At 33.9% G+C, this 13,415-nt stretch overlaps 1 protein-coding gene across 7 annotated transcripts in view; it reads left to right on the plus strand.

The window, feature by feature from the left end:
- The window catches only part of LOC123874584 (small conductance calcium-activated potassium channel protein), a 283,228-nt gene extending 271,257 nt beyond the window's left edge, over window positions 1–11,971 (plus strand). For 2 of the 7 annotated variants that reach the window (XM_045920058.1, XM_045920062.1), the window contains 9 exons: window positions 421–563; window positions 751–855; window positions 2,724–2,859; window positions 5,202–5,312; window positions 5,944–6,071; window positions 6,662–6,731; window positions 8,537–8,656; window positions 9,789–9,931; window positions 10,445–11,971. In XM_045920058.1, coding sequence (XP_045776014.1) covers window positions 421–563; window positions 751–855; window positions 2,724–2,859; window positions 5,202–5,312; window positions 5,944–6,071; window positions 6,662–6,731; window positions 8,537–8,656; window positions 9,789–9,931; window positions 10,445–10,598 — 1,110 coding nt within the window. In that variant the 3' untranslated portion in view covers window positions 10,599–11,971. Of the gene's footprint in view, window positions 1–420; window positions 564–750; window positions 856–2,723; window positions 2,860–5,201; window positions 5,313–5,363; window positions 5,475–5,943; window positions 6,072–6,661; window positions 6,732–8,536; window positions 8,657–9,788; window positions 9,932–10,444 lie in introns of all 7 variants that reach the window. The other 5 variants (XM_045920059.1, XM_045920063.1, XM_045920057.1 and 2 more) reach the window with 3 other exon arrangements.
- Window positions 11,972–13,415: the final 1,444 nt, after the last annotated feature.

Here is a 13,415-nt window from a genome sequence, read left to right on the forward strand (position 1 = left end):
CCGCTTTTGACGTTTAATTTGTGAAGTTAAAGTTTGGATTTAGAACATAATATGTTTATAACCTTAACTTTTTAGAATATTCAAATGAAAAACAATACGAAACTAATATTAACATTGAGAAAAATAATTCTACACATTTTTTTTATCACATGGAATTGATAATGTACTTTTTATGTTTTTTTTTTCAATTTTTCTTTTTATTTTATGACGAAGGAAAAATAGTGGTATTAAAATCACATTAGAGAATAATCCTATAAGTTTTACCTCAGAACTAATTAAATGACGCAAAATTATGTAAACCATACGTAAAAGGTACATATCACAAACAGCACTTACCATAAACAAAAAACATCAGTGGATCAAATCAGAAAATCAAAAACTATCAAAAAGAAACTCAAGCAAACTTTTCTTACATTTCAGGTTCCGTACGACGTCACGTTGTCTCTTCCGATGTTTTTTCGTTTGTATCTAATATGCAGGGTCATGCTTCTTCACAGCAAATTGTTTACAGATGCTTCTTCTAGAAGTATAGGAGCTTTGAACAGAATTAATTTTAATACTAGGTAAGGAACCCAAATATTTCAAAATAGATAAATATTTTCTAATCCTAAGCTATCTTTTAAAGAGGTTGTTATAAAGTAGTCAGAAATGGAAGGTACCACCATGTTTCGTTTAATTGAAGCTGTATTATTTATTTTTGAACACTGTGTACCCATCAATAGTTCCTAAAATATGTTATTTATTTTACAGATTTGTATTGAAAACTCTTATGACAATTTGTCCCGGGACCGTCTTACTTGTATTTATGGTATCATTATGGATAATCGCAAGCTGGACCCTAAGACAGTGCGAAAGGTTGGTATATATATATTTTTATTCATTACGAAGCTAAAATAAAATTATGTACCGAATAAATAAAAATATCGCAGTAAGAATTAAGAACCTAAATGTATTGAGTTTAGTTATATGTGTATTAATGAGCTAATCATTATCAGCATTTAAGTCATCAGTATTGCTTAATTCTTTTTAATTTGAACACTGTCTTTTTGTTTTACACAAAATTATTATGAATATTGATGTACTGCCTAAATGAATATGCTAATGCTTCTGTACTGTGGCGTCGTAAAAGTATTGTTTTGCTTTTTTTGACCCTCTATGTTTTATGTTACGAACGTTACTTTGAATTATCAAAGGATGTTAAGTGTAGTGAATCGTAATTATCACAAAGATATTATAAGAGTTTGACTTTGAATACTTTCGCTAATGTAGCAACTAAATAAGTATCAAACACAATGCTGTATATACTAATCAATCCGTTAGATTAATTATTAGATTTAGTCTGATGTTGTAAAACATGCTTGATGTGCTATAAATGTTAGAGAAATATACAAAATGCACATTAATGTTTATCGAGAAAAGTGCTGTGACGCAATGTAAGTATCAAGGCAAAGAATGCACATTAAACAAGGTAAAATATTAGTATCACATTTTACATTAGCTTACGGCACTAGAATGAACTAATGCCGATAGTAATAATCGGTAAATATTTGACTGTGAAATGTCACGCACAAAATGGCTCGAGAGAATACCTACCACAATTAGATCAGCTTTCAACAAACTGCCAAAACGAAATCCGCACAAAACCACTGCACTTTTTTCACTCATGCATCAAAGAGTTACTTCTGCTTACCGATGAGCAGGAGGCTTTCTTTATCTCTTCTATATCTGTCTTCTTCCCTCTTGTTGCGTTGTATAAGTGTTCATTACTTGTGTTATCATATCCCTGTATCTGAGTAAGTAAATGAAGATATCACAGCATGGCTAAAAGTAAAACTATATTGGTATTGACCCCAAAATGTGTTTAGTCTGCACGTTGTATTGAAACGGTATTAGTTTTTGTGTAGTTCAGAAATTTATTTTGTACATTAATTGATGAGGCATGCTAAATTATTATTTGTGAATATTTAGTAATTGTCTCGAGAAAATTATACATTTTATTTTGAAGTACCAGTATATATATTTTTTTTTTCAAAAATGAAACCACTTTACAAAAATGGCTTCAATGATTCGGCTTATGAAAATTTGTTGTATTATACAATCGGTTATCTTGTGGTTCTTGTTGGGCATTTTGGCTCACAGGTTCCACGATGAAGACCATGCCAATTTGCTAAACTCAATGTGGCTGACGGCTATAACCTTCCTCTGTGTTGGCTACGGTGATATAGTTCCCAACACTTACTGCGGCCGTGGCATTACTCTCACCTGCGGTATGGTGGTATGTATTAATATCAAATGGTAGGCTATTTGGGTATTTTCTAAACGAAACGTCTTCTGCACATGGATTTAATGTCCGCTGATCGCTTCATCTAGACATTGCAAGAAGAAATTCTAAGAAAATTCCTATAATATCAAATTATTCTATTACCTTGCTCTGTCTAGGTAACTTTTGATAGGTCGGTAAAGGTGAGCCATTTTATGTGTCGTAAAAACTTCACGATAAACCGAAGCAATTTCAATTTCACAATCAAAGTCAAACTCTTCAAGACGATACGAACTCTCTATTCTTCAATTCCTTTCTTTTTACAAAAATGTCTAGTCACCTTTGCGATGGGATTTGCTTGCGCGCAGTACTGATAGGTAGGTTTTACACTATACTTTGAAACCGTCATTGATAACTGAATGGTAAACGTATTGAGTAAAGCGATGAAATTTATTTTCAAAAGGTTTCACGATGAAGAACATGCTAACCTACTCAATGCGATGTGGCTTATTGCGATAACATTTCTCTCCGTCGGTTTTGGTGACATTGTGCCAAACACATATTGCGGCCGAGGTATCGCCGTTAGCACCGGCATCATGGTAAGTTCCTTACAGACATACATGTTTGTGTTGACTGACGACAATTTGAACACTGTTTATTTTCGAAAGCACATTATCAATTTTTGTTCAATCACCCAAATTCATAAAAAGTTATTTTTAGACTAACCGCACTTTGGGTGCATTGTGTACGAGTTTGACTAGTGCGAACACGTGCGAATACTCACGAACAATATTTCACCCTTCCAACAGTATGGGAGTGCGCAAACTGACTAACTTAAACAGATTTTTCTGTATGTATTATAGGTAATAGTCCGGTCAAAATAGACGTTCAAGATTACAATAATTCGCATAGAGCAAAAAATTGGTGTGAATGTTGGAAACACCAATATAAATGAATTGTGAAAAGTCTCCATCGATCCCACATTTCCAAAAAAAACGTATTCAAGGTCAAAATTGACAAAAAGGGGTCAAAGTGGGATAAATGGGGACTTTTGACAATTCATTTATATTGGTTTTCCAACATTTATACCATTTTTTTGCTCTATATATAACCTTGAATGTCTATTTTGACCGGACTATTATAATAATATAACAATATATATTTCATAGTGAAAAATCCGCTCGTGTTAGTCAGTTTGCGCGCTCCCATAGTTAAAAGGTCGAAATTTGTTCGTGAGTATTCGCACGTGTTCGCATTCGTCAAATTCGCATGAAAACGCATCTTAAGTGCAGTTAGCCATTTGTGTCTGTATTATAAAATAATGACACTTAAATGGTCCTTTTTATTTAATTTATGTTTTCAAAAATATGCTATAACTTTTTTGAATAAAGGTGCGAATCTTTCACTTTTACGCAAATTGTATTTTTAAGTTTACATGTTTTGTCATTTTTATTGGTTCTATTTTTGTTACACCATTGAGTCAGTCAACACTAACATACCATTGTTATAACAGGTGACACTCCACACTTAAATGTTAAACACAACTATGTTATAAATGGAATTGATTTAATTTCACCGCTGTTTTAATGTACTCAATGTTCCGAATAATATTTATGTTCACAGAATTACTATAAATCAGAGTATTGGTATTGTATAATTAGTAAATAATATAATCGTTGCATTTGTTATAAAATAAATATTATTTCACAACCGCTTCGTGTTACTCACATTGATGTAAACACAGTAATGTAAATTGATTTTACTTCAAATTATGAACTATATTTTTCAGAGAAAATAAAGTAGTGTAATCAATATAAATACATCGGTAGTTTCATAATATTGACTTTTAAAAAGCAAAGAACTAACGTCCATTTCCCTGTTAAAGCCAGCTATTAGAAATATTTTGTAGAATGGAATGCTTCATTTTCTCCTTACTCTCTCTAGTTCTCTTTCACTTGACTCTTTCACTGAAATGCACAGTACGTTTGTTTTAAAATGGCTCACTTTTCCTAAAATTGTTTTATCTGATTTAAAAATGAGAAACTGTTTTGCACTTTGGTATTGTATGTAAGTATGAAGAAAAAAAAATAGTAACTAACTAAAGTAACACAAAATTAATTAAAGTTTTATGCACTAATAGATAGAATTGCACTAAGAGTTTTATTAATACTTTTAACTATTTACTAAACTTGGATATGATTTGAAGTGTGAAATGTCGTTGTAATGTTATTAATAACAATGTAGATATAGATTGTAAGTTTCAGCTAAAATGGCAATGATTCTATAATACATTTGGTTCACTATAATTAGAGTTTAATAACTCCCGCACTTAGTCTTGAATAATATTAAAAAGTACAGCCCTAAATAATGTTTGCTATACCTATATTAAATGGCTAATTATACTAAAAACTTTAATAAAATAAAATAATTATTACGAGGGTGATCGACAACGCATAAGTACATCTTTTCGTCTTCTTATTTACGCTATTAGCTATATTATAGCTTCTGATTGTTTTTGTCTTATTTCGTGGTTTACCGACATAATATTGTATAATTACTATAAGCACATACCACGATAATTACTTTTAGAGTTTTGCTTGAAATAACTATTTTAAGCTACTGCATGGTGATTAATGCCTCGTAACCACGATCCATGTAACTCAATCGAAATATCTACAAATCACCAAAAATAATCATCGTGGTATGAACTATTATACCAGTAGTATTTATACATTACTATTGCTTACAATAGATTTATTTATTAGTGTCTATTGTCCTCGCATAATATTATAAATTAATAAATCTATTAAAAAAGAATAATCCACATAAATAGTTTATTTTCATTTCTAGCCTGAAAACGCATTTTTGTTTAAGGAATGTGAAAATCTTGAATGCTTATACACATTCGCTTGCATTTTACATTAAGATATTCACTTAACAGGGAGCTGGATGCACTGCGTTATTAGTCGCGGTTGTTTCAAGAAAATTAGAATTAACTAGAGCTGAGAAGCACGTTCATAACTTCATGATGGACACACAACTTACTAAAAGAGTAAGTATTTTACTGACGTCAGATGACCACAATTGTTGATCTAATTAACAGGGGGCGGGATGTACAGCATTATTAGTGACCGTTGCCTCGAGAAAGTTAGAATTAACTAGAGCGGAGAAGCACGTACATAACTTCATGATGGAAACGCAACTCACGAAAAAGGTAAGGTAACTGTCACACTTGTGACATTCGCAGGACTTGTAAGGTAAGACGTTTGAATAGAACGCAAGTGTAGACGAGCTCTTAGTTCAGGATAACTAGGCACTTCATGAAATACGTTTTCTTTTAGATACTTTTGCTCATTTTAATGTAGTCTATAAAATGATATTGGCATGTAATTTTATAAATGTTTCTCAGTAACACATTTAATAATAATAATTAACCTTCATGACTAACCCATTGCATCTTTAGCATAATTTTAGTGATCAAAACTAAAATATCTGCCAGTATCTATACTCTTCTTATTAGCATAATATCCGATTTGTGATAAATTCTGATGCATTGAAATTTTAGCTAATTTTTTTAAAATTTCCACGCTTGTTTGCGGTTTGACGAGTTTCTGAAGTTTATTTTTAGAATTTATTTTAGAACAGATTTAATAAAACCAATGTATCGATTTATACAATTACAGCTAAAAAATGCAGCAGCCAATGTGTTAAGGGAGACATGGTTAATATACAAACACACGAGACTTGTTAAAAGAGTCCATCCAGGCCGTGTTAGGACGCACCAAAGAAAGTTCTTGTTAGCAATTTATGCGTAAGTATATTTTTGACCACTTTTGATCCATGTAATTTTAATAAAATATTACCTGACATAAATAAAACGAATAAATCGGTCTCTTCTCGGATCGTGACCATTACATTACATTAATCACAATATAATAGTTGTGATTTTCTTGAGTATAATAATACGGTAGGCTCCCAGACACTTAGCATATCATGACTCTACTTAAAGTAGGTACATATTCAATTCTTGTGAAAGACTTATTACTTACTAGACTTACTAGACCCACGACTTATCCGGGTGAATTGAGGCTTAAAACCCCCGTGGGCATATTAAATACTACTTACGTATAATACTAAAAACTTTGAATAGAGGTACACTCTTTAATTTTCCGAGATAAAAAATATCTACCGGACACAAAAAGTTCGAACCAGTCACTTAGCTAACTTAAAAAATACTTATATGATGTTGATAATATCATGGGCAGTAGTCTAAACTGACAAAGGCCATCCACGGCCGCGATAGCAGAGGGATGCAGTTTCAATCCCTGCTGGTCGGAGTTTTTTTCAAGTACAGATAAAACACTATGATAAAATTATTAAAAAAAAATGTTAAATTTTCAGATTACGGAAAGTCAAAATGGACCAACGAAAGCTGATGGATAACGCCAATACGATAACAGATATGGCAAAGGTAATTTCAAATTGAATTCCCATAAAAATAGCTGATGCTAATTTCATACACAGATCCATTTAGTTCCTTAGCTAGCACTAATGAGACAAAACAATATGTGTATGTATAGTTTTTACTAGACTAAGAAATTAAGAAGTCAGCATGATTAAAGCTGTTCGCATACAACGAATGGTTCGGGTGAGCCGCACTCGTCTATAACTCATGAATTTTGAGAACTCACTGCTCTTTGCGTTAATTGTCATGTCAAAAGTGAGGATCACCCTTAAATTGAGAACTGTGACCCTATCGGCTAAAAATGTATCAATCATTAAAGGACAGCATCAATGTCAAAACATGGTATTTAGTCAATAGGATTGGCCTAAAACCATGTTTTGACATTGATGCTGTCCTTTAATGATCGATATATTCTTAGCCGATAGGCCCCCTTAAATCGTATTTTTGACATTGACACAGTAAATATGGTGAGTGAGTTCTTGTCACCTTAAATAGTGCTCAGAGTGCCAATAAATGTAAAACTAAACTAATGTTATTGGTTTTAATTTACAAATTATGGTTTTAATTTATAAAATATCCAAAACAATCACTGCTATTTCATAGTTTTAAGTTTTCACTTATGCCAATTTTTAATAGCTCCTCATAACGCGTGGATGCCTTACGAGGTTTTGTTTTTCCAGCAGCGCAGTTGATGTAAACGTATTGTTGCGTACTGCTTGGAGTGAAATACCTACGTTTTTGCTGCTATCTTCCGTGTTGCTGTGAAAAGCAATGGCTCGTAAGGTTGCCACCTTTATAGGAAAGTCAGCTATTACTGGAAATGCAAATCATGCCATCTACATCATGAGCCGTACACGTTAACAGATAATAGTGAAGCTGAATAAAATTTCGTCCATATTTTTTGCGTTACGTGTGTTGCGAGTTGCGATCGACGAGTGCTGCTGACATTATTTGCATTTTTTAGTAAAGTTACGGGTAATATCCGGTTCTTTGCAGCTCGTGCGGCTCATTTGCTGCACCCGTGGGTAATCTGCGATCAGCTTAATAAGCCATTTCCATTTGCTATGCTCTTAGGAGTCCTGTAGTCACGGTGATTGATAGCTTCAGCATTTAGAGCGCATGTCATAGTTTCTTGTTACTTTTCACCAAAAACTAAAACCTCGACTAAAATGAAACACTAACAAGCACTAGTGTTAACATTCAGTGAGGTACACACACATCTATGCAAAAAGGGATTTTTCTAAATATACCTATTGTAATTTTAATAATTATTAGATATTGAATGGCTGATCGGAAGATTATAATTAGATATATACATATTTATTAATTTATATGAAAGGCTTATACTTCATAGGAAATAATATCAGTTTATAATATCGTAAAGTTATTGAATAGTTTGATTAACAATTTTATAAAAAAAAAACTATTTTGTTGTCTTTTTTTCTAAAAAGTGGATAACTTCAGAAACTAGTTTTTGGATTATCGCCAAAAAATGTGGAAATTTAAAAAAAAATTGTTTCTAAAAAAAGACTGCTCCGGTCAAAGGTTTTTATTTAGTTTTTAGCTGCTTGATACTAAGCTTTTAAACTTTTTAAAAACATCAGTTTTTCACAATTCCTGTGTTTTTTGGCGATAACTCACTAGTTACTTTTTGAGGTTAGTTGCTTTTGAGAAAATGGCCGGAAGTATTCTATAAATACCCTGGAAACTTTGTCAAAATAGAAACTGGAACTCTTACTGAAAACACACTATACACTCAGTTGTGGTTTGGACTGGCAGTGTCCAATGAGCTGCAATGCGATTGATAGTAGGACCCCTTTCTGTTACAGACTCAAAACACGGTGTACGAGATCGTGTCTGATATGAGCACGAGACAAGACACCATTGAAGAAAGACTTACTAGTTTAGAAGAAAAATTAACTTCCTTACAGGTAAGTTTCTTTGCTAACCCGATTATAGAAAATTTGTGAAATGTGCAGTTTTAACAGGGCTCTCTCCGTCACTCGTTTCATACAATCGTAGTTCCAATTTCATTTGAATATTAAGCAACCAAAGTCCATGAAATTTTGCAGACATATTCTAGAAACTAATATCTGTGTCTGTGTGTGTGATTTGTCCGTTTATCAATTCCCTCGCATTATTACCAAAATATTGTTGTTGGTTATTTCTTTGCATTTCACATATCAACTACACATATGAAAAAGCATACCTATGCAAAAAAATTTGACATGAATGTGTCGAATTTAATACCTATCACAATTATCACAAGTTATATATTATTTATAGTTAGTTATGTATTAGTTAGTTATAAGAAACGTAAGTTTCCTATACACGGGGTGCTAGCCTCAGTATAAGATTTTACTTCTCACCAACGTTGATACTTTGATAGTACTAATTTGAGAGTCGAAACACTTTAGCGTTAAAGTAAAATGACCCTTGACTATTTTGTTTTAATGCCCAAGTTTGTAAATTATATTCACAGCCAGCGTTCCAAGCGGAAACGTTGCGAAATTAAAATCAATTGTACTGAATTATTGACTTTAAATCAAGGACATTTAGGTCTATTTTACTTTGACGTTATTTTTTTTTTCGACTAGCAAAATAGGTGAGATATAAAATCTCATACTGAGGATACAGCAGAGCACACTTCATTATGTAATAACAACAGTACTTCTGTTGCTACATGATAGATCGATCAAAAGGGCATGATGGTAAAATATGCAGGCGCACAATCATAGAAATGGAGATTATAGGAAAACTAGCTGACGCCCGCGACTTCGCCCGCGTGGATTTAGGTTTTTCGAAATCCCGTGGGAACTCTTTGGTTTTCCAGGATAAAAAGTAGTCTATGTGCTATTCCAGGATATTATCTATCTCCATTCTGAATTTCAGCCAAATCCGTCCAGTAGTTTTTGCGTGAAGGAGTAACAAACATACACACACACACACACACACATACAAACTTTCGCCTTTATAATATTAGTGTGATAGTGCTGTGAGACTCTTGAACACACCATGTAAGGTTCTAGGGTTAATTTTTATTTATTTCTGTCAATATTACAGGAACAAGTGAACAATTTACCCGACGTAATGGCAAGGTGTTTACAACAATGTTGGGAGCGGGCGGAGCAGAGGAGAAATTTCCTTCATCCGGATACTGCGGCCGTTCCCACGCCGCCTGCATCTACTATATCTCCATACACTAGGTCATTATTGTATTATTATCTAGTATACGCAATTACTGACTTCACTAGTCAGGATTCATACTAATAATGTATGCGACATTAGTATGAAACCTGGCTAGTGCAGTCATTTCATTTTTAGTCTTAAAATACAATCAATATACCTTTTTAGAGTTCTGTACCTCAAAAGGAACCCTCGGCGCGCGACTCTGACTCGCACTTGGCCGGTTTTTTTTATTTCTTGAGAAGTCAGCTCTTGACTGAGATCAAATGTCTAAATGGAAGCACGAAGGAGGTAGCTATGGAAGTTTAATAAACCCATTCTCTACATCGGTTTCTACGTGACATCGTAGTGAAACATAATCGCTTGGTAGAACATCACTACGAGGCCAAAGTCACTACAATTACATCAGAGATAATTAAGAAAATATAAATTTCTTTCTTTCTGGAATCAACACCGGTTACAAAACAACAAAGTTCCCCACCGTTCCTATCCGAGGTTCATATCTTTCAAGGAGTTTTTTTGTCAAATTCCAGAACATTAGCATCAACAACGCATCCGTGGCCACCGAGTCCGGTGCTGCAGGCGGCGCGCGCGCACTCGGCGCCCGAGAGCGCGCCCGCCGCCTCGCCCGCGCCGCCGGCGTCCAGCCCCGCGCCGCACTCCTCGCGCCCGCCGCTACCCAGCTGAGTACCGCCTTCCAACTCCGAACTGCTGTGCTGAACTCGACGAAACTCGGCGCCCGTCCCCTGACCCCCGTCGGGGAAATTGTTTCACGACGAACGTTGACTGTTACACGATCTTGTTGCACCAAACACGTTCGATCATTTTGTTTACCCACGGAACTTTTTCCCACAATTTCCTTAACGATTCTGATGATGGTGTTCAAATATCAAGATGTTATGTATGATGAGGGAGAGGTGTCAGTGAAATAATTATCCCGGTTAGCCGACGGACCGAGCCGCGGTGCGAGACAAGGTCAGCCGTAGTTTTCTTCGCTGTTCCCCAAAGTTTCGGATGTGTCAGACTGTTTTTTAGTGATATTGTTTAGGTAGTGAATGAAATAAAAGGCGGAAGGGACATGTTGTTGTGATTATACAAAATGCTTTATTGATAGACGCTTTAGCCAATACGTTAGACGATATTTTGAATACATTATCAGCATTTGGATTATTATTAATTAGAACGGCATTATGTACCTACCTACAGCTCTGTTCAAGTTTTATCAAACATTTGGAGAAAAATACAGATTTTTACCAGCAAATGTTTTTACTAACGTTTACTGTAAATAGCACCACCTCTTGATACATAGTTACAGACATCAAAGAGTTTGTTGAATTCTTTGATGTTATTAAATTAACAACTAAAATAAACAATATACCTAATATAAGAAATAAAAATGACATAAATATCAACATTAAATAGATGACATTGTTAAAATCCATAAGCATAATCGCTATTGTACATCTAGATTAACCAATAGATAGCTGCAGACAATATGTAAACATGTACCACCTAATGAAACTATATCATAAAGTATTTGCATTACTAATACCTCCATTTTAGGTCCTAAACCTTAGGACTTGGAAATAGAAGTCACAATAATATGTTCTATGGTACTGTGTACACACTTTTTAGGTTATAGATAAATTGAATTGTTACTACCTGCCTATTGACATGTAGATTGTAATACTTTTTTATAGTACTAGGTTTTAATTGGACAATTTTCCGCAAAACGTCGTAATGCGCAAAAATAATAAGTAATGTTATTAATTAAATCATTTAAAATTAACAAGAAGATGGTCATTTATTAATATCTTGTTACAATAATATGGCTGTACTGAAAAACATTTTAACATTTCATTATGATCAAGACGGGTAAAAATTAGAGATGCGTTTAACAACAGTTAATTCGACTCCACATAAAATAGAATTCCAATTGGGTTAATATTGAAATTCCACATTTTTACTCTGATTGACAATGTGACGCATCCCAATGCTATCCACTTTAACAGTATTAAAAATTTTATCAAAAACAATTTTATTTGAAATACTAGCCGATGCCCGCGACTTCGCCCGCGTGGATTTAGCTTTTTCAAAATCCCGTGGGAACTCTCTGATTTTCCGGGATAAAAAGTAGCCTATGTGCTAATCCAGGATATTATCTATCTCCATTCTGAATGTCAGCCAAATCCGTTCAGCCGTTTTTGCGTGATTGAGTAACAAACACCCACACTTTCACATTTATAATATTAAGTAGGATGCTGGATGTCACTGCAAAACAAACGATCTACCTACTCGTAGACCTTTAGCTCTACTTAGAACACCTGTCATCAGTGGGTTTTTAGACTACACATTTTTTGACACCCAGTTTTATGGTTTCATAATAATTTTTTTGTACGCATTACGACGTTATCCGGTAAATTGCTTGCTTAGGGCCAAGTGTAAGAGCGTTTTCACACTATGCGACATCGTGATGGGACGCTGATCGGATCTAATAAAAATAGGTAGCTTACATACCTAATTAAAAGTTACAGTTTTTTAAGACAGGCTTGCGCTTGAAGACTGATGAAACACAATCGGGTCTAGATTGGAGTGCGCTTGCCTAAAAGATACCTATCTATTCACTCTTGCCTTGAACTCAAGTTATACGTGGCAGAAAATAAGGACGTTCGCGTTTGATGGGAGTGATGGTTCCTATGCGATGCGATGATGGATGCGAATGCTTCTACCTTCTTCTTATTCTATGGTAAAACGGTCGAGTTTAACCCATACTAGGGATAGATCAGCGTCCAATACCGATACTAGATTGGACAATGGAATGCTGTACGGGTTAGATTAAGTAAAGCTTTGTAATAAGACATTAAGATTGATGGCTGTCTAAATAGTGCCTAAAACACTACGAAAATTTCGATAATTCAGTTTTATTATCTTAATATAAATTAATATGAATATGTAAATAGAAAAAGTAAGATTTGATAGTGTAATTTTAATACTTACTAATTTTGTAGCTTGTATGATTACGAGGGATGGGATCAATTTCTTTATGAATTTTCCGTTCTTAAAGGAACCCTTAAATACTTCACTGGTTTACAATTCTTTAGTACGTACCTATATAATTTAATAGTGTAATTTATACCTTTAATACCTACTTATAACTATGAAAAGACCAATAACATTTCACACAATGTAAGTAAATAATAATTAGACACAATCGTAAAAAGATACAATTTGTATATTATGTGGTTTAGTTTAGGTATATTACTTACATTATTTTTTAAACGAGTTGACCAACGGTCACAATGCACGCTACTGGAAATAAGCTATTAATAGATATTAAGAGGGGTCTCTCCGTCACTCGCTTCATACAAATGTAGTTCCAATTTCATTTGAATATTAAGCAACCAAAGTCCATGAAATTTTGCAGACATATTCTAGAAACTAATATCTATGTCTATGGTTTTCCAGATTTCTGTTAAAATATTCGGTTTCAAAGTTACGCGGTCT

This window comes from Maniola jurtina, chromosome 18, assembly GCF_905333055.1.
Source record: "Maniola jurtina chromosome 18, ilManJurt1.1, whole genome shotgun sequence".
In the NCBI taxonomy this organism is placed as follows: Eukaryota; Metazoa; Arthropoda; class Insecta; order Lepidoptera; family Nymphalidae; genus Maniola; species Maniola jurtina.